The following is a 21,985-nucleotide window of genomic DNA, read 5'->3' as shown; positions in this document are numbered from 1 at the left end:
CCCTCAGCGCCCCAGCCCTCAGCCTCCCTGTAACTCCCCCGCAGCACCCTTACCCTCCCTGTATCTCCCCCTCAGTGTCCCTGCACTCAGCCTACCTGTATCTCCCATTCAGCAACCCTGCCTTCACCTCTCTATCTCTCTCTCTCTCTCTCTCTCTCTATATATATATATATATATATATCTGTATGTGTGTGTGTATAGATGTGTGTGTGTGTGTGTGTGTGTGTATGTATATATATATATATATATACACAATGATCGTATGTCGGCACTCCCATTAGCACAAAACAACTGCTCAGGTGTCCAGTTCAATGCATAGCATATAAATTTCTCCCCAAGGAACGGCACTCTGAGACTTTAAATCAGCATAAACGTGTATTTAGGCTGGGGCAACGTTTCGGGTGTTTGTTTTTTGTGGATGTGTTGTTGGTGTGCTTGAGAAAGGGGGTTGCACCTCGAAACGTTGCCCCAGACTGAATACACGTTTATGCTGATTTAAAGTCTCAGAGTGCCGTTCCTTGGGGAGAAATCTATATACACTATATATATATATATATATATATATATATATATATATATATATATATATATACACACACACACGCACACACACTATATATATGTGTGTGTGTGTGTGTATATATATATATATATATATATATATATACAGGCATAAAGTCCCGGCACTCCACTTTGAATAAGGTAAGGTTGCTGCGGTGCCTTCCCAGAGGTAAATCTCCTCAATGAATATATTGTAGAATGAGGGCGGAACTCACGCAGGCTGATGCAGGTAAAAAAAGGTCAGTTTTATTGATCCGACATGTTTCGGGGACTAAGCCCTGAGGACGGGGTTAGTCCCCGAAACATGTCGGATCAATAAATCTGACCTTTTTTTACCTGCATCAGCCTGCGTGAGTGCCGCCCTCATTCTACAATATATATATATATATATATATATTTAATTTTATACCTTAGGGCTCCCCTGTCCTAAGTACCCCGGGCCCCCTGAGGCTTTAACCCAGCTCTGGTTACATCCCTTAAGAAAACTTTTTAGAGAGCTTTTCGCACACTTTGTATCCTTTGACAGTATGCAGCCTCATTCTAAATATAATTTTATGGTGTGTTTTGCAGTGACTGTCGGAGGTCTCCCAGAGACACTTATCCTGCAAGGAAACTGTCGCACACGTTGCCTACTGGCAGTGTAACCTGTTCTGAGGCAGCTGTCCCTGTGGACCATGCATTCTACTCACAGGCTCCCATTATTGAATCATTGCCTGCAGATAACCATGAACAGGAGCACCCTCCTGCCTTGATAGACATTTTTGAAAGTGGATACCGGCATTATGAAGATGATTGGTCAACGGACAGAGAGTCTGAGATCTCTATTCCAGAAAGGTTTGTTTCATTTATGCTAAAGCAATTTGTTTGGCATCTTTCTACAATTACGTAAATAATAAAATGCAATGTATGTTTATAATTCAGTATTGCCAAAAAGTGTATTACTTGTGTGAAGAAAAATTCTATAATTGTTAATATTCTAAAGAAACAAATTACTGGTCAAAAAGAAGAAAATAAAACTGAGAAGCAAATGTTGGCCCATTAGAGGGAAATTAAATGTAAATCACTGCTCAAGATAGCGTCTATTATTATAGTTTGTGGTGATTGATAAAATAATCACCCGCTTTTAAATGCTTTTTTTAAAGCAACAGTATGTGATTACTAATATTAAAATAAAACTTCTTAATTACTAAATAAAGAATCACACATTTTTGTTATTGCAGATGTGATGCAGCAGGTCCCTCTGGTGGTGTAATGCTGCATAGGGCAGTATGGATGGTGTAATGGTTAGCATTATTGCCTCACAGCACTGAGGACATGGGTTCGATTCCCACCATGGCCCTAATTGTGTGGAGTTTGCATATTCTCTCCGTACTTGCGTGGGTTTCCTCCGGGTGCTCCGGTTTCCTCCCACAATTCAAAAATATACTGGTAGGTTAATTGGCTCCCAGCAAAAATTAACCCTAGCATGAATGTGTATGCGTGTACATGTGATAGGGAATATAGATTGTAAGCTCCACTGGGGCAGGGACTGATGTGAATGGCCAAATATCCTCTAAAGCACTGCAGAATATGTGTGCTCTATATAACTGGTAATAAATAAATAATAAATAGCAACCTTTCTGTACTACGTAGTAAATTTGAGAAGCATGTACTATTAAATATTTTTTTCAAATATTTATCATCTCTCAAATAAAAACTCACTGAATTGTACAGATGTACAAAAAAAGGATAAAGGCACAGACTAGCTAAGTAGGGATTGTTTGTAAGATACATACTTAAAAAACGTAAAATGTCTGAGCACAAGGGACTGTTTAATTTTATCATTCAACACCCGGACATTCCAGGACAAAATCCTAAAGTGATTAAAGGCCATAGGTCGAAAAAACATAGTATAGACGATCAATCCCAGGCACCCTATACATATCGTCCATACTAATGCCAAGAGTATTCAAATAACTCACATCATGGATATAAAAATAAAAGGAAAAAAAAAACAAAGAAAACAACAACATACAAACATCCCACCCACCCCAAACCTCCACCCCGTATACCTGCCCAAATTGTGGCATACCTATTCCAAAAACATTTTCCCAAACAAATTAGAATAAACCTAAAATAAAGAGGCAATGAATACTGTGACCAAAAGAAAAGGAGTAGGCCACCCACCATCAAACAGGGACAGTTAGAGGATCCCACCCTGAGCCCTTCAGGACAATATTAAATGAAGGAGGTAAACAGCGGCTTTATACACATCATTCAGCTGGGGAACCACAAAAATGTCAACATTCAAACTACCAAAAATAAACATGACAAGGTAAAGCGCAATCATTAAGTATCAGCCGCAAGAGCCCGTCTAGCCGAGGCCCAGCGGTCCAGCCAAAGGGCAGCTTCACGAGGTGTGGCAAATAATTTCGTCTCTCCAGCAGCCACTAACCTAAGCCTGGAGGGAGAAAGCATTGCATACTGTAGGTTCAGTTCTCTGAGCCGCCTCTTGATTGGGAGAAATTGTGCACCGTCTTCTTGCACCTCTGGGGCAAAGTCCGGAAACGTAGAAATTTTGGAACCGTTCCACAGCAAGGGGACCTTAGTGCGTACCAAGGACAGCACAACATACCGGTCCCGATAATGGAGAAACTTTGCAATGAGGGTACACGGTGGATCCGGTGAGCCCGTTCAACAGTGAAAAAGGGAGTAAACGAATCAGTGCCAAAGGAGTTCGACAACCAGTTCTCAAGGAATTTCTCCGGTTCATTACATTCCTCCTTCTCTGGCAACCCCACAAAGCGAATGTTGTTTCTCTGAAGTCTCCCCTCCATATCTAGCATCTTGCTTTTAATATCAGATATCTGACCATCCATGGAGGTGATAACGGAAGTCATCGGCGAGATTTTATCCTCCAGAGTGGAAGTACTGGTTTCAACCTCACCAACCCACTCCCTGACTTTATGGATATCGTGATGAATTATAACAAGAAAAAACTTTCTCCTATGGCACTGCAAATGGGAGCAGCAAATAGATAGTACCTACTTGGTCACCCAACCTATGAAAACGACAAATAGAAAAAAGAATGGTACAATCTCACTTTCTGCGCTCCAAATGCTCCTTCACTTGAGTAGTCCTCACACCGATGACATTGTTAACATGAAATAAAAAGATATAACACAAAATAGTGTAATACTGTATATAAGATAAAAGTTCTTTCCCCAGTGTGGAGGGAAACTAAGGTGATAGAACAGTCCCAGAAAAGGTCCAATGTCCACCTTCTTATGGGGTCACCCAAAGTGATGAGGACTTGAACGTAAATTCTTATGTGTATGCTTACTTCTTTAAATGTAGTAGAAAACACATAAAGGTTTCTTTACTGGAGATGATGTTTTATTCTCTCCTCATTAGACCATGTGATGTAGATAGATGTCAATCATGGAATTATATGCGAAATTAAAATACGGGAAACCAATTAGGGTCACGCAAAAACACTTTTATTATTTTAAAACCAAACAAACAACCAGTCGTACCCAAATTGGGGAACACAGATGGACTTCAGCTGACACAGTAACATCCGGAAATCACAATGCCATATAATCCCCTCATTGAATACGCTGGTTTAAGAACTCCAATTTACACTGTATCGTATCAACGCGTTTCGACGCACGGCGGCATCTTTATCAAGATTAGACAGTGTATTTAACTATAATACAAAAGACATCAATAAAAGACTTTTCCATATAAATAAAATTCCCATAAACAATTTCATAAAGACATGACATAAAACATATCACTGACGTGCAGCCTCTCACATAGGGTCAGCTGGATGAAATGAATCCGCAAACTGACCTCCCTTAAATAATAGAGACCTAATAATTTTCTAACCAATGAGTTAAGATCTTACTTGATAGACATCTAAATGCACCAATAGAATGTGAACATCTTTAGGGTTTATTTGCATAATTGGCGCCAACTACGTACTTAAATCTACTAACGATATGCTCCTACGGCCTATCGCCATGGTAACATATCCAAATAACCAATAAGAATGGATAACATATCCTCCGTCCAATAAAAAATAGTCTTGTATCAAGTGCACTACATATGGATGGGAAATGATTTCTCCCTAGAAACAAAGGTTTTTACCGATGTGGGGATTGTAAAATGTGTAAAGCCTGTTCGAGCTCTGAGTCCAAAGTAACCAATTTCTGTTGGGAAAAGAAAACGATTAAAATAGATGAATTTATCACCTGTCATACAGACTATGTTATATATGGTATAATATGCAAATGCAATTTACTGTACATAGGTAAAACAAAACGTCAGGTGAAAATTCGATGGGCAGAGCATGTTCGCAACATCACAAATGGAAATATCAATCATCCTTTCTCATTACACTTTAAAGAGAAACATGAGAAGTCTGTGAAAGGAATAAAAAGTTTTTGTGCCATAAAATGGATAAAGAATAATTGGCGAACAAGAGATAGAGATAACAGGCTAGCAAAAGCAGAAATGAGAAATATTTATGAATTTAATAGTCTTAAACCTTATGGTTTGAATCATGATTTCGAGATTCGGTGGTTCCTGTGATATTTGTATAGCAGGGATCATCATCATTTCGAGATCAGATGGTTTTTGTGATATATCCTATACTTTCCGGTATTATTTACTATTTATTATTTGTACATATTACACTGTGAAATGGATTTCTCTGCCCACACTATGTAGTGCTGGTCCAATTATGGTGGCCTTTTTAAAAAAAATGTCTAAGGATATTTAGCTCTACAATCATAACCAAAATCATTGTTAACATACAGATTTTAGTTTCATGCCTGTTAGAATGTGAATCCTTAATATATAGTATTCTGGAATCCCGGGGCCATTTTTGAAATGGGCAAAATTTAGCCCACAGTGAGTACAAATGTGTCCGCCCCTAGTATTGATTATCAACTTTAACTTATATATATATATATATATATATATAGTAAACCGTTTGGTTGATTACAGAATGTTGTCTATTAGACATGTAGAATCTGTAGGGAGGTAGCGTGCTATTCAATCCCAGTTGAGTATACACGACGGGTTTCCATGGAAACGCTATGAGTTGTGGTGGGAGGGATCCCGGACACGTGACTACATACGGCTGTGTGTTTAGCCTGTAGCCATGGAGATGGTGACGTGGTTGTCGGGTGTGACGCACGCTAGATTAGCGTGTGTCACGTGATCCTGACTTCAGAAGTTCCGGCCGGATTACCATGACAGCGGGACGCGCGGTCGGGTAGTGGGCGGCGGATAGTAGCGGCCTGACGTAAGAAGTTCCGGCCGCGTTACCATGACAGCAGGACGCGCTGTTGGGTATTGGACGGAGGATATGTTATCCGTTCTTATTGGTTATTTGGATATGTTACCATGGCAATAGGCCGTAGGAGCATATCGTTAGTAGGATTTAAGTATGTAGTTGGCGCCAATTATGCAAATAAGCCCTAAAGGTGTTCACATTCTATTGGTGCATTTAGATATCTATCAAGTAAGATCTTAACTCATTGGTTAGAAAATTATTAGGTCTCTATTATTTAAGGGAGGTCAGTTTGTGGATTCATTTCATCCAGCTGACCCTATGTGAGAGGCTGCACGCCAGTGGTATGTTTTATGTCATGTCTTTATGAAATTGTTTATGGGAATTTTATTTATATGGAAAAGTCTTTTATTGATGTCTTTTGTATTATAGTTAAATACACTGTCTAATCTTGATAAAGACGTCGCCGTGCTTCGAAACGCGTTGATACGATACAGTGTAAATTGGAGTTCTTAAACCAGCGTATTCACTGAGGGGGTTATATGGCATTGTGATATCCGGATGTTACTGTGTCAGCTGAAGTCCATCTTTGTTTCCCAATTTGGGTACGACTGATTGTTTGTTTGCTTTTAAAATAATAAAGGGTTTTTGCGTGACCCTAATTTGTTTCCCGTATTTTAATTTTGCATATAATTCCATGAGTGACATCTATCTACATCACATGGTCTAATGAGGAGAGAATAAAACATCATCTCCAGTAAAGAAACCTTTATGTGTTTTCTACTACAATTAAATAAGTAAGCATACACGTAAGAATTTACGTTCAAGTCCTCATCACTTTGGGTGACCCCATAAGAAGGTGGACGTCGGACCTTTTCTGGGACTGTTCTATCACCTTAGTTTCCCTCCACACTGGGGAAAGAACTTTTATCTTATATACAGTATTACACTATTTTGTGTTATATCTTTTTATTTCATGTTAACAATGTCATCGGTGTGAGGACTACTCAAGTGAAGGAGCATTTGGAGCGCAGAAAGTGAGATTGTACCATTCTTTTTTCTATTTATCGTGATGAATTATGGTTAAGTCGGCTTGAACCTGGTCTATTTTGTCTGAGAGATGCGACTTACTAGCCACCAGCACCTCCAACACTTTTTGCAAAATATCGTCAGTAGCTTAAGCCGCGGAAGGAGACTGGCTAGGGGAGGCCGGTGGAGGGGTGTCCCCATCCCTAATTGGTGTTGCCGCATTTCTCCCCGGATTATGTTGAAACTGTGCAAGCCTGGCCGCAGCATATTTGTGGTGATTCCGCACCATAATTAGAGATGGTAAGGCAATATAAAGCAGTGAATACAGCAAAACCCCAGTAGCAGAGTAATGATAAACTCTTCAGACAGGGAACTGTTGGTCTAGTATTTAAGTAGAGGCCACCAGAATCATACAGGGCAGGTCATGTGTGGAATGAAGCAGAGGCAAAGCAGTTACCTCCCTGCAGAGTGCAGGATGAGGGCCCTTTAAGAGAGAGCACAGGTCAGAGCAAACACATAAAGGAGCTGATGCTGCAAAGTGTTTGCTGTGTCATTTGCAGGTGAAGACAGGAGATCATCCAGAAAGTGCCTTAAGTATGCAAAGACGCATCCCCATGAGCAGAGCTGATACAGGGCGTTATGTGGGACCACTTATATAATGGCCGTCCACCGCTCCCTATCCACATATGTTGGGTACCAAAGCGGGGCCGGGCTTCCCAGGCTTCCCCTCGGCTTCTGCGTGCACAGCCAGCAAGGGGGGGGGGGGACTCACCGGCCCACCCCGCGGTGAGTTCGAGCGGCGTATGGCAGTGTATTATCCCGCCCCAGGAGCCGCCAGCGGTCACAGTCCCGGGGACACAGCAGCCAAGAGAGACAGGATTCAAGGCTGGGACCGGAAATCACGGCGCCACCTTGGATCCACGAAGCTTGGAGAGAAAGAAAGTCACAATATCCGGCATACACCGCACCTCAGCCAATCAGCGCATGTTCCCAGGAGTCCAGGTACCTTCCCCCACCAGGGATGTAAGTGTAGGCGCGGGGGGGGTACCTCAGGATATATGTGTCTGATAAATGAGGTGGAGAGCGACCAGTCAGAGCAGCTACTCCATGTCCCACTTAGCCACGCCCCCCTTGCATGATTGATTTTAGTCCCAAAGTGCATAACTTTAAATTTTTCTATATTGAACCTCATTCTCCAATTATCTGCCCAAACAGGTTGTTCTGTAGAGACTCAACATCCTTGTCTGAAGTAATTATTGTACACAGTTTAGTATCATCAGCGAAAATTGACACACTGCTTTCCAGACCCACTCCTAGGTCATTAATAAATATGTTAAACAGTAATGGCCTGAGTACAGACCCTTGCGGTATTCCACTGAGTACTGGGGCTCAGTCGGTAAACATCCCATTAATCACCACTCGCTGTTCCCTATTATCCAGCCAATTACTTTCCCAAGTAAAAATATTTTTTCCTAAACTAAGCTCTCTTAATTTGAAAGTCAGTCTAATGTGAGGCACTGTCGAAGGCTTTTGCAAAATCTAAATAGACCACATCCACTGCCTTTCCCTGATTAATATTTTTGCTCACTTTTCTCATAGACGCTAATTAAGTTAGTTTGACATGACCTATCCCTCACAAAACCATGCTGGTTCCTATTAATAACCTTGGAGGTTTCCAAGTATTCCTGAATGCTATCCCTTATTGTACCTTCCAGTAATTTCCCCACTATAGATGTCAAAGTTATTGGTCTATAGTTACCGGGATGAGATTTAATTCCCTTTTGAATATTGGGGCTACATCTGCTATTCGCCAGTCCTTCGGTATCATGCCTGAAGTGACTGAATCATAGAAAATCATATATAAAGGCCTTGCTAGGTCTGAGTTAAGCTTAATAAGAACCCTTGGGTAAAGTCCATCCGAACATGGAGATTTATTTATTTCAATTTTGCTTAGTCTCTCCTGGATTACTTACTCATTTAACCAAGTACTTAGCAACGGGATGTTATCACAGCTTTTGTTAAGCACTACTCCCCTCAATTGGTCCTCTCTAGTAAACACGGATTAAAAAAATTTGTTCAATAAATCTGCTTTATCTTTGTCCACATTTACCAAGACTCCCAACTCATCCTTTAACGGTCGTATATTTTCCTTATTTAACCTTTTGCCGTTTATATATTTAAATAACTTTTGTAGGGATTGTTTTACTCTCCCTTGTGATTCACTTTTCGTTTTCTATTTTAGCAGCTCTGATTTCTTTTTTTTACCTTTTTTTGTTACATTCCTTGTACTGGTATGACCCCATTTTCCTGTCGGATTTAAACGCTTTGAAAGCCTGCCTCTTTTTATTCTTTTTTCCTTAACCTCTTTTTTTTTTTTTTTTTTACGTCCTAGAGGATGCTGGGGTCCACATTAGTACCATGGGGTATAGATGGGTCTACTAGGAGCCACTGGCACTTTAAGAGTTTAATAGTGTGGGCTGGCTCCTCCCTCTATGCCCCTCCTACCAGACTCTGTTTAGAAAATGTGCCCGGAGGAGCCATTTACAGCTAATGAAGCTCCATAGGAGTTTTTCTAGTTTTATTTTTTTCATTAGTGTTTAGGCACAAGGAGGCTGCTGGCAACAGCCTCCCTACTTCGTGGGACTTAGGGGGAGAGTAGTGTCCAACCCTAAGAGGTTAATGGCCACTATCTTCGCTGACAGGACACTGAGCTCCTGAGGGTGATGATCGTTAGCTGCCCAAAGCGACCGCTCACTCGCGCAGTATGCCGCCACCGCCTAACAGAGCCAGAAGATTCCGGTGGCGAGTGAGTCACCGGCGACCCGACAAGCGGGGAGCCGGTGTGAATGGCTGCAACAGGGTAGGAGCGCAGTGCTAACTGCGCTCCGGAGAAATCAGTGGTACACAGTGCGGCGCGGTGAGGTGGAAGCCCTGAGCCAGCGCTGATACCATACACTGATCACTCAAGGCTACCAGGGACCTTGGTGACGCTGTTAGCAAAATCCTCAGGCCAGTATAATCTTTTGAAAGTGCAGGAAGAGGCGCCATTTCCAGGGGCGGAGTTTCTCAGAGCGGACCCAGCAACGTTCAGCGCCATTTTCTCCCTGCAGAGACAGATCCAGAGACGCTGACAGGGAGTGCTGTCCCTCCACACGACTCCAGCTATCCTGTGCAGTACCAAGGGGATGTAGAAGGGGGTGAGGGAGGGTGTAAATTTCTGTCTAGTCTATTAAGGGTACACAGTCAGCGCCAGGTATTTTGTTATATCTACCTAATTAAGCGCTGTGTGTATGCTGGCTCCAAGCTCTGAGTTTCTCTGAAGGTACTTGGGGGGGGAAACTGTGTCTGACATTTTCCTGTGTGAGTGTGGTGTATGTTTTCTCACATAGCCATGTCTTATGTTGCAGAGGATATTTCTTCTCCAGAGGAATCCATTCCATGTACCCAGGAATGTAATGTATTGTCCCAGATTCCTATTAATGAGCCAGAATGGCTGACTTCTATTAAGGGAATGATCTCTCAGATCTCTACTAGGGTAGCTCATACTGAGACGGAAACTCCGGTTTTAAAGAATTCTATGGCAGTTTGGTCAGGTTCTGTTCCTATTCCTTCTAAATCCCCTAGCATATTCCCAAAGAAACGTTCACTTGCCCAGATTATGCAAGATGACACGGATGCCGACTCTGACACGGCAGACGGTGATGGGGATGTGCTTTGAGGGGTGGCATCCCTGTCTAAGGGGGTGCAGCTCATGATTGAGGCCATTAGAGATGTGTTAAACATTACTGACACACCACCTGAGCAGGTTGACGAGGCTTACTTCACAGACAATAAGAAAGCCTTGCTAATCTTTCCTGTATCTAAAGAATGAAATGCTTTATTTGAAAAATCCTGTGAAACCCCGGAGAAAAAATTCCAGGTTCCCAAGAGGGTTCTGGTTGCTTTTCTCTTCCCTGAGGAGGATAGAAAAAGATGGGAAAACCCACCCATAGTTGACGCATCTGTCTCCAGACTGTCAAAAAAAGGTGGTTTTACTTGTCCCTGGATCTACCGCATTAAAAAAATTGGCTGATCGTAAGATTGACACTACGCTCAAATCCATATACACTGCTTCAGGGGTGGCGTTAAGGCCTACTATTGCCTGTGCATAGATCTCAAAAGCTATAGTAAAGTGGTCAGGCACGTTACTAGAAGGCTTAGATACAATGGATAGAAGTGACATTTAACAGTTTTTACGTAACATACATGATTCTGCGGGGTTCATGGTGGAATCCATTAAGGACCTGGGTACGCTGAATGCGTATATTGAATATCTTCCATGTCTGTCTCAGCTCGCAGGGGACTCTGGCTACGCCAATGGTTTGCAGACACGGAATCCAGGAGAAGTGTGGAGAACCTACCCTACACAGGTCAGGCTCTATTTGTGGAAGTGTTGGACACGTGGATTTCCACGGCAACCGCGGGTAAGTCACCTTTTCTACCCTTAATTACGCCTTCTATGAAGAAACCCTTTTCTTCATCTACATCGCAGTTCTTTCAGACCGCTAAGACAAAAAAGTCCAAGCCCCCTACCACTTTCTTTAGCGGTATCCTTGGATATCAAGGATGTGTACCTCCACATTCCGATTTGGCTGCCGCATCAGGCTTATCTCAGGTTTGCACTGTTAGACAGTCACTATCAGTTTCAGGCACTGCCATTTGGTCTTTCCATGGAACTGAGGGTGTTCACCAAGGTGATGGCAGAGATGATGGTTCTCCTCCGCAGACAGGGAGTGAACATAATTCCATATCTGGACGATCTGCTGATAAAGGCATCGACCAGGGAGACCTTGTTCCAGTCTATTGCTTTCGCGACTCGTCTGCTCAGGGATCATGGTTGAGTCCTGATCCTTCCAATGTCACATTTGGAGCCGACAAGGAGATTGTCTTTCCTGGGGTTGATCCTCGATACGGAATTGCAAAGGGGGTTTCTACCAGCGGAGAAAGCGTTGGTGATTCAAAGAATGGTCCGGGATGTCCTAAAGCCAGCCCAGATATCGGTTCATCAGTGCATTCACCTTCTGGGGAAGATGGTTGCCTCCTATGAGTCTCTACCTTTACGGAAGATTTCATGCTCGATCCTTCCAACTGGATCTCCTAGACAAGTGGTCGGGGTCTCATCTACATGTACTTGTGGATACGTCTGTGGCCGAATGCAAGGATTTCACTCCTCTGGTGTTATGAACCACAGGTAGTGGTTCATTCCTATTTTATGTTTATAGTTGTCTTGCAGGCCAGGATTTCCCGTTGCTCTGGTTTAAGAAAACTCTTGTTTGCTGCCGGTGGTGAGTCTGTGTAATTGCAGCTTGTTCCCATGTGTTCAGCCTCACCTGTCTGTTAATTGCACCTCTCAGTTGGGCAGCAGGGCAGCTGCATGACATAATTAATTAAGACTCTGTTATATGCTGGCTCAGTGCAATTCACAGACGCTGGTGATATTTCCTGAGTTCCAGAGTTCTTGAGTTCTGAGCTAGTCTCTGCCAGTTCCTGAGCTCCTGTCTAGCAGTGTCTGTCTAGCTGCTTCCAGTGTCTGTTCCTGAGTGTCGGTTCCTGTGTCGATTCCAGTGTCTGATCCTGTGTCCTGCCGTGAAGCGTTCCTGTCCAGGAGTCCTGTGGCTTTGTCTGTGCCTGGGCGAGTGTCTGGCTTCTTGGTGTCCACCGGTCTGTCGTTTGGGATTCTGCCTGTCCTCCAGTTCTGAGAGTCTGTGTCGGCTGCATTAGGGGTTCCTGTCCATTTGCCAGTATTTGTACCGGTTCCGTGAGTAGCGGCTTTGCCGCGTCCGTCGGCCTAGGCCGCAGTATTCTTTGGTTATATTTAGTTACTGGTGTTTTGCAGAGGATTCTGCTTATGCTGTCACCGCCGGTATGCAAAAGTATTGTGTCGGCGTGTGGACAGCATTTCCTTTGTTGTTCTTTTCCTTTGGCGGCGTGCCGCACATATATTTAGTTTTAGGGTAGTTAGTAGCCCCTAGCTTTCTGTTGTTTTAGTTAGAGGTCCCCTTGTTATTATCCTGTCTTGGTTCACGCCTTGTCTCGCGCTAAGACCTGGGGGCATCGGAGTTGGGCAGACATAGTCCGCCCTTCAAACGCGGCTGCCAAGGGCCCAAGAAACCATAGTCACTCAGGCGTGAACCGACCACACGGGTAAAACAACGGAGGTAGGGTGCTAGGGGCTATTTCCACACCACACCTTATTTCAGCGTCACGTTCTGGTGCTCAGGACTCACTACGCAACATCTCCTTTGTTCTGAGCACCAGGAACCTAACATCTGGTGGCTGCAAATGTCTCACCTTCTGGAGGGCCGCAGGTTCAGGATTCAGGACTGGATCCTCCTAACCACGGACGCAAGTCTCCGGGGTTGAGGCGCAGTCACTCAAGGGGAAACCTTCCAAGGAAGGTGGTCAAGTCTGGAATCTAGTCTTCCAATAAACATTCTGGAACTAAGAGCCATGTACAACGGTCTTCTCCAAGCGGCACATCTTCTGCGAGATCGAGCCATTTAAGTACAGTCAGATAATGTGACGACGGTGGCCTACATCAACCGACAGGGCGGAACAAAGTGCAGAGCTGTAATGTCAGAGGTAACAAGAATCATCCTCTGGGCAGAAAAACACGAGTTGGCGCTGTCAGCAATTTTCATTCCGGGAGTGGACAACTGGGTAGCGGACTTCCTCAGCAGATACGATCTCCATCCAGGAGAGTGGGGCCTCCATCCAGAGGTGTTCACGGAAGTGATGCATCTTTGGGGGGTTCCTCAGACAGACATGATGGCCTCCCGCCTCAACAAGAAGCTTTGGAGGTATTGTTCCAGGTCGAGAGACCCGCAATCAGTGGCGGTGGACGCTCTGGTGTCTCCGTGGGTGTTCCAGTCGGTGTACGTGTTTCTTCCACTTCCACTCATTCCAAGGATTCTAAAGGAGAACAAGAGTTCAGGCAATCCTCATTGCTCTGGACTGGCCAAGAAGGGCTTGGTACGCATATCTTCTGGGTCTACTGCTGGAAGATCCGAGGCCTCTTCCTCTTCGGGAGGACCTGTCACAACAGGGGTCGTTCGCTTATCAAGACTTACCGCGGCTACATTTGACGGCATGGAGGTTGAACGTCAGATATTAGCTCGGAAGGCATTCCGAACAAGGTTATTACTACCCTGATACAGGCTAGGAAAGGAGTAACGTTTAAACATTACCATCGCATTTGGAAAAAATATGTATCTTTGTGTGAATCAAAGTTTCTGACGGTGGAGTTTCAACTTGGACGGTTTCAACTGTTCCTGCAAGCAGGTGTGGATATGGGCCTGAGGTTGGGATCCGTAAACGTCCAGATTTCGGCTTTATCCATTTTCTTCCAGAAACAGCTGGCTTCCCTCCCTTAGGTTCAGACTTTTTTGAAAAGGTGTTCTGCACATCCAGCCTCCCTTTGTGCCGCCTACGGCACCCTGGGATCTTAACGTGGTGTTACAGTTCCTCCAATCGGATTGGTTCGAGCCTCTACAGGAGGTTGAAGTCAAGTTTCTCACATGGAAGGCTGTCACTTTATTGGCCTTAGCTTCTGCTTGATGTGTGTCGGAGTTGTTTGTGTCGGTCTTGTAAAAGCCCCTATTTGATCTTCCATGAAGATAGAGCTGAGGTTCGAACACGTCAGCAGTTTTTCCAAAGGTTGTGTCAGCTTTTCATATCAACCAACCTATTGTGGTGCCAGTTGCTACTGACTCCTCAATTCCGTCAAAGTCCTTTGATGTTGTAAGGGCTCTGAAAATCTATATGAAGAGGACTGCTCGTCACAGACTCTCTGTTTGTCCTGTATGATCCCAAGAAACTTGGGTGTCCTGCTTCTAAGCAGACGATCTCTCGCTGGATCAGGTTCACTATCCAGCATGCGTATTCTACGGCAGGACTGCCATGTCCAAAATCTCTTAAGGCCCACTCTACTTGTAAGGTGGGTTCTTCCTTGGCGGCTGCCCGTGGTGTCTCGGCTTTACAGCTTTGCAGAGCGGCTACTTGGTCTGGGTCGAACATGTTTGCTAAGTTCTACAAGTTCGATACTTTGGCCTCTGAAGACCTAAAGTTTTGTTAATCAGTTCTGCAGGAGCCTCCGCGCTCTCCCTCCCGTGCTGGGAGCTTTGGTACATCCCCATGGTACTAATGTGGACCCCAGTATCCTCTAGGACGTAAGAGGAAATAAGAATTTAATTACCTACTGGTAAATCCCTTTCTCGTAGTCCGTAGAGGATGCTGGGCACCTGCCCAGCACTTCGTTGTCATGCAGTGGTTCCTTGGTTCAGTACGGCTTTGTTCTTAGTTACGTACTGCGTTATTACTTGGTTCAGTAATGTTATTCAGCTGTTGCTGACTTTTCAAGCTAGTTTGCCTTGTGTGTGTGAGCTGGTGTGAATCTCGTCACTATCTGTGTAAAAACATTCTCTCGAAGTTGTCCGTCTCCTGGGCACAGGGGGTCATTCCGAGTTGATTGCTCGCTAGCAGTTTTTAGCAGCCGTGCAAACACTATGCCGCCACCCACTGGGAGTGTATTTTAGCTTAGCAGAAGTGCGAACGGTTGTTTCGCAGAGCGTCTGCAAACATTTTTTGTGTAGTTTCAGAGTAGATCAAAACCTACTCAGTGCTTGCCATGACTTCAGACTATTCAGTTCCGGATTTGACGTCACACACCCGCCCAGCCACGCCTGCGTTTTCCCTGGCATGCCTGCGTTTTTTCTAACACTCCCTGAAAACGGTCGGTTGCCACTCAGAAACGCCCACTTCATGTCAATCACTCTGCGGCAACCAGTGCGACTGAAATACATCGCTAGACCCTGTGCAAAACTGCATCATTCACTGTGCCCGTACGTCGTGTGTGCGCATTGCGCCGCATACGCATGCACAGAACAGCCATTTTTTAGCCTGATCGCTGCGCTGTGAACAAATGCAGCTAGCGATCAACTCAGAGTAACCCCCACAGTTTCTAGACTGAGTCTGGTAGGAGGAGCATAGAGGGAGGAGCCAGACCACACTATTAAACTCTTAAAGTGCCAGTGGCTCCTAGTGGACCCGTTTATACCCCATGGTACTAATGTGGACCCCAGCATCCTCTACGGACTACGAGAAAAGTATTTACCGATAGGTAATTAAAATCCTATTATTAAGTCACATAGGTTTTAAATTAACACTCTGTAAGCAGTTGGGCAAAACCATGTGCACTGCAGGTGTGGCAGATATAACATTTGCAGGGGTGTTCTTCAGTATGCCGACTGATGGGATCCCGGCGCACAGTATACCGGCGCCGGAATCCCGACAGCCGGCATATCGACACTTATTCTCCCTCATGGGGGTCCACGACCCCCCTGGAGGGATAATAGTGCCCGCAGCGTGGCAAGCGCAGCGTGCCCGCAAGGGGCTCATTTGCGCTCTCCACACTGTCGGTAAGCCGGCGGTCGGGCTCCCGGCACCGGTATGCTGGTCGCCAGGAGCCCAACTGCCGGCATACCATACGGAACCCCATTTGCAGAGAGAGTAAGATTTTGGTGGGTTATTTTGTTTCTGTGCAGAGTAAATACTGGCTGCTTTATTTTTACACTGCAATTTAGATTTCAGTTTGAACACATCCCACCCAAATCTAAATCTCTCTGCACATGTTATATCTGCCCTCCCCTGCAGTGCACATGGTTTTGCCCAACTGCTAACAAATGTGCTGCTACGATCATGTCTGAATTACCCCCTTGTAATGATGTTTTTGAAACCTAATATCGAATCTGATCATATTATGATCACTATTTCCCAAGGTCTCCCCTACTTTAATATTTGATTTAATCTCAACATTATTGGTTAGTACTAGATCCAGTATAGTCCTAAATCTGGTTGGTTCCTCGATTACCTGAGACAAGTAGTGATCTTTTAGCATATATAAGAACCTGTCTACCCTAGCTGTTTTACATGATTCGGTGTTCCAATTTCTTTCCGGATAATTAAAATCCCCAATGATTAGGACTTCCCCCAGTACTGCAGCTTTTTCGATTTGCCACAGGAGTTGTAATTCAGCGACTCTAATATCTGGAGGTTCGTAGCATGTCCCTATTAATAGCTTATTTGTATCTTTCCCCTCACTAAAAATCTCAACCCATAATGACTCCACGTTATCTCCAGTCCCCTCATAAATAACCTTTTTTAAATACGGTTTTAAAAATGGCTTAACATAAAGACATACACCTCCTCCCTTTTTGTTAGTCCTATATCGCCTAAAAAGACTATATCCTTCCAAATTTGCTGCCCAGTCGTGAGACTCATCCCGCCATGTCTCCGTAATGCTAATGATATCATATTGATCTTTAAGTGCAATCGTTTCTAATTCCCCCATTTTACTTGTTAGGCATCTTGCATTTGCAAGCATACACTTAAATGTAGTTATTCCCGCTTCCTTGGTTGATTGTGTATTCTTGATTTACCATTGCAGACTATTCTATCCCCCCCCCCCCCCCATCCCGTTACTTTATAGATCTATCCTTTCTGCCCTTCCTGATTGTCCCATTAAATCTTTCCAATCCCTCCCCCCAGACACCTAGTTTTAAATCTCCTCCAACCCTCTAACCACCCTTCCCCCAAGCACTGCTGCCCCCACCTCGTTCAGGTGCAATCCATCACGACAAAAAAGATGGCGCCATATAGAACTGTGTTGTATTAAACATTAACAATGGCTAAAGATTTTAATATTGGAACATTTTGTACCCTAACACGTTGGCTTCCCCTAGAACAGAGTTTCCCAAACTCTGCTATTACAGTCCAGGTTTTAAGAATATTCATGCGTAAGTCCAGATGGTTAAATCATGTAATCACAAAACACAAAAGACCATTTCTGTCTTGTATTTTTCCCTTCATATTATAATAATATATATCGGGGTATCCCCGACCTCTGCCTAATTTCTACACCTTCCATATTGCACCTTCTTACACCTGCATTGCAGTGGCAGGCGGTGAGGTCAGTGGCTGGTGAGGCACTCAGCCATAATGTCCACCGAGTCCGGCCGATGATCCCTACCGCCACCGAGCCAATGCCTGCTACTGCCACTGAGCCGATGTCTGCTACTGCCACCGTCACTGATGCCCGCTACCCCTGCCACTAGTGGCCACCACCCCCACCAATCGCTTACAAAATCATACACCATCAACCGGCCACCCCCGCCACTAATTCGCATATCAGTCCTATGCCACCGCCGCCAATGCCTGCAGCCTGTCTGCTCATCACACTTGTGATGAGCAGGTGGCTAATATATTGTACATTTTTATTTAAAAAAAAAAAAAAAAAAAAAAAGAACTAGTCTTTGGTACTAGGGATGGAGTGGAAGGAGGACATAAATGCAATTATGTTATACAGTGCTTCCCTTAAATTAATAGCGCCATGGGTGTGAGAGGGTGACACCAGAGAGAGGGTGACAGCAGTGGGTGACACCAGATAGAGGGTGACAGGGAGAGGGGTGACAGCAGTGGGTGATGCCAGAGAAAGCGTAACAGCAGTAGCATTGGGTAAGACTGTGACAGAGAGAAGGAAAGGGTAGTGGGGACAGGCAGTGAGTGACAATTATATTGCTATTTACTTACCTGGTTCAGGGCCTAGAACTGCAACGTGGCTCTTCCTTTGATATTAACTCCGGGGATCGCCGGTGGAAATTGCAAGCAGGAATCTAGGTTCGGAGGTAGAGTGAGAGAAGAGGGGATGAGCGGGGGTTGTGCCTCTCCTCCCTCCTCTGGCCGGACTGCACTCAGTGACAGCTGCAGCTCATGATTTTAGTTAGTGGCAGAGTAGGCCAGAGACGGGCAGTGAAAGTAAAGGGACCGGGGGCTCTCTGGCTGCGCCGCACACAGGGAAATTTCTCGGCAACCACATCCCTGGCCAGAGGCACCCCACCTCTGCCACGGTGCACAGGCAGAGCCGGATTAAGGCTCCAGGGGGCCCAGGGTACTTAAGACATGGGGGGCCCCTAAGGACTAATATATAGCTATATATGGTATATGGCATTCAATTCAAATAACTGGACACAAGAGTCTCCTTCACAATCAATGTTTCGGTATTATTAACCTTTGTCAGGATCCTGGCGAAGGTTAATAATACCAAAATGTTGATCGTGAAGGAAACTCTTTGCCCAGTTATTTGAATTGAATGCCAGTCCTGAGAGTGCCACCCACACTGCTGAATATATGTGTGCGTACTGATCTATATATCATACAAATTCATATATATATATGTATATATATATATATATATATATATATATACACACACACACACACACACACACACACACACACACACAAAGAGATAAACTGCACTACATCACGTACTGACCACGGACAGTCTGTATTACACCCAGACTGACCCTATATATACTGCACTACATCACATACTGACCATGCACACAGTACTACACCCAGACTGACCTTATATATACTGCACTACATCACATACTGACCATGCACACTGTACTACACCCAGACAGACCCTATATATACTGCACTACATCACATACTGACCATGCACACTGTACTACACCCAGACAGACCCTATATATACTGCACTACATCACATACTGACCATGCACACTGTACTACACCCAGACTGACCCTATATATACTGCACTACACCCAGACAGACCCTATATATACTGCACTACATCACATACTGACCATGCACACAGCACTACACCCAGACTGACCCTTTATTTACTACACTACATCACATACTGACCATGCACACAAGCACTACACCCAGACTGACCCTTTACTCACACTACATCACATACTGACCATGCACACAGTACTACACCCAGACTGACCCTTTACTCACTACACTACATCACATACTGACCATGCACACAGTACTACAGCCAGACTGACCCTTTACTCACTACACTACATCACATACTGACCGTGCACACAGTACTACACCCAGACTGACCCTTTACTCACTACACTACATCACATACTGACCATGCACACAGTATTACACCCAGACTGACCCTTTACTCACCACACTACATCACATACTGGCTATGCACACAGTACTACAGCCAGACTGACCCTTTACTCACTACACTACATCACATACTGACCGTGCACACAGTACTACACCCAGACTGACCCTTTATTTACTACACTACATCACATACTGACCATGCACACAGCACTACACCCAGACTGACCCTTTACTCACACTACATCACATACTGACCATGCACACAGTACTACACCCAGACTGACCCTTTACTCACACTACATCACATACTGACCATGCACACAGTACTACAGCCAGACTGACCCTTTACTCACTACACTACATCACATACTGACCATGCACACAGTATTACACCCAGACTGACCCTTTACTCACTACACTACATCACATACTGACCATGCACACAGTATTACACCCAGACTAATCCTTTACTCACTACACTACATCACATACTGACCATGCACACAGTATTACACCCAGACTAATCCTTTACTCACTACACTACATCACATACTGACCATGCACACAATATTACACCCAGACTGACCCTTTACTCACTCACTACATCACATACTGACCATGCACACGGTACTAGACTCAGACTGACCCTTTACTCACTACACTACATCACATACTGACCATGCACACAGTATTTACACCCAGACTGACCCTTTACTCACACTACATCACATACTGACCGTGCACACAGTATTACACCCAGACTGACCCTTTACTCACTCACTACACTTACAGAATAAGCTTTCACACACTATACACCAAACTGACCTTTACACCATAAACTGACAAGTTGCGCACACTACTATGCAGAGAGAGCACCCCAGCCTTGCCGCCTAGCACGTCCCCGGTTACATTGCGCAGGGTGGGCCGGAGCAGGTTAACGGAGAGCAGCAGCACTGCCAGCAGCCGCACCGACATCGCCCTCATCCCGGCGGCACTTCCAGGTGTGGAACGTTACCCTGCGATCCCCCAGCTCCTTGCGGATGTACACTAGTGTACATGGCAGGGATAAAACAGGTGAGGGTGTGCGGGCGCAGCGTAGTACGGAATGGGGCGCCGAGCGCTGTATGTGGTACGGGAATGTAGAGGGGCGGGCGGGTTAGCTAGGGTTACCAGAGTGATGCCACAGCCAATGTTAAAAATCCAAGATGACAGGGCGGACGCATGCCTTGGTGCTCCCTCCCCAAGCCGCCCCTGCCCAATCATAACTTCCACAGTGACAGGGGCGTGCTTTCACTTGGGCTGAAAGCACGCCCCTGTGAAAGAGGCACTAATACCAGTGCCGCTTTCAGTGATTTTTTGAATGGGCTTCTACAGCCCGATGCTTGGCACCGACCCCCGCTTCCACTCCTTTAGCATTGACAGCTGGAGGCACCGAAACACTATTACAACCTGTTTTTGCAAAGGTAAAAACTATTAGAATAATATAAAGGATAAAACAGATACTTATGACACAGAATGTGTCATAACTATCTTCTTTATATTACTTTAATCGTTAATGATAGGGGAGGCACTGCCTCCCCTGACTGCACGTCCCTGCGTGCATTGATATACGCTTGCACCAACAGCTTGATGATGCATAGAAGTGCATGATGCAGGCAAAGGTATAGCTTCTGTGTCTTAACTGTAGTTTATCAATAAAGGTCAACAAAACAATATTTCTCTTTCGTCCTAGAGGATACTGGGGTCCACATTAGTACCATAGGGGTATAGATGGGTCCTCTAGGAAACAACCAACCAAAACAACTACAACAAAGTAACCCCCTGGCCAGGGCCGGTGCTAGGGTGTCCGTCGCCTTCCTGCAAACAATAAAATTGCGCCGTCCCTCCCATAAGTAAAAAAGGGACAGGGCTCGTCAAAGGGGCGTGGTCTCACCTGGAAGGGGCGTGGCCACATAATAGTATCCCCAATTAAAATTACGCCACACAGTATCACAATCGCATTCACATTATACCACATGTAGTGCCCCTGATTCATATTGCACCAGTTAGTTGTGTACCTAATTCACATTACGATACACAGTAGTGCTCCTTATACACAATACCCACAGTAGTAGTGC

At 44.7% G+C, this 21,985-nt stretch overlaps 1 protein-coding gene across 3 annotated transcripts in view; it reads left to right on the top strand.

Moving 5' to 3' along the window:
• SHROOM4 (shroom family member 4) overlaps positions 1 to 21,985 on the top strand; it is a 398,216-nt gene that overhangs the window by 345,006 nt on the left and 31,225 nt on the right. For all 3 annotated transcript variants that reach the window (XM_063937014.1, XM_063937016.1, XM_063937015.1), the window contains one exon: positions 1,132 to 1,395. In XM_063937014.1, the coding sequence (XP_063793084.1) occupies positions 1,132 to 1,395 (264 nt within the window). The remainder of the gene's footprint in view (positions 1 to 1,131; positions 1,396 to 21,985) is intronic.

The sequence above is a fragment of the Pseudophryne corroboree genome, chromosome 8, assembly GCF_028390025.1.
Source record: "Pseudophryne corroboree isolate aPseCor3 chromosome 8, aPseCor3.hap2, whole genome shotgun sequence".
NCBI lineage: Eukaryota > Metazoa > Chordata > Amphibia > Anura > Myobatrachidae > Pseudophryne > Pseudophryne corroboree.
Note: the sequence above shows the minus strand (reverse complement) of the source record. Positions and strands in the feature narration are given on the sequence as shown.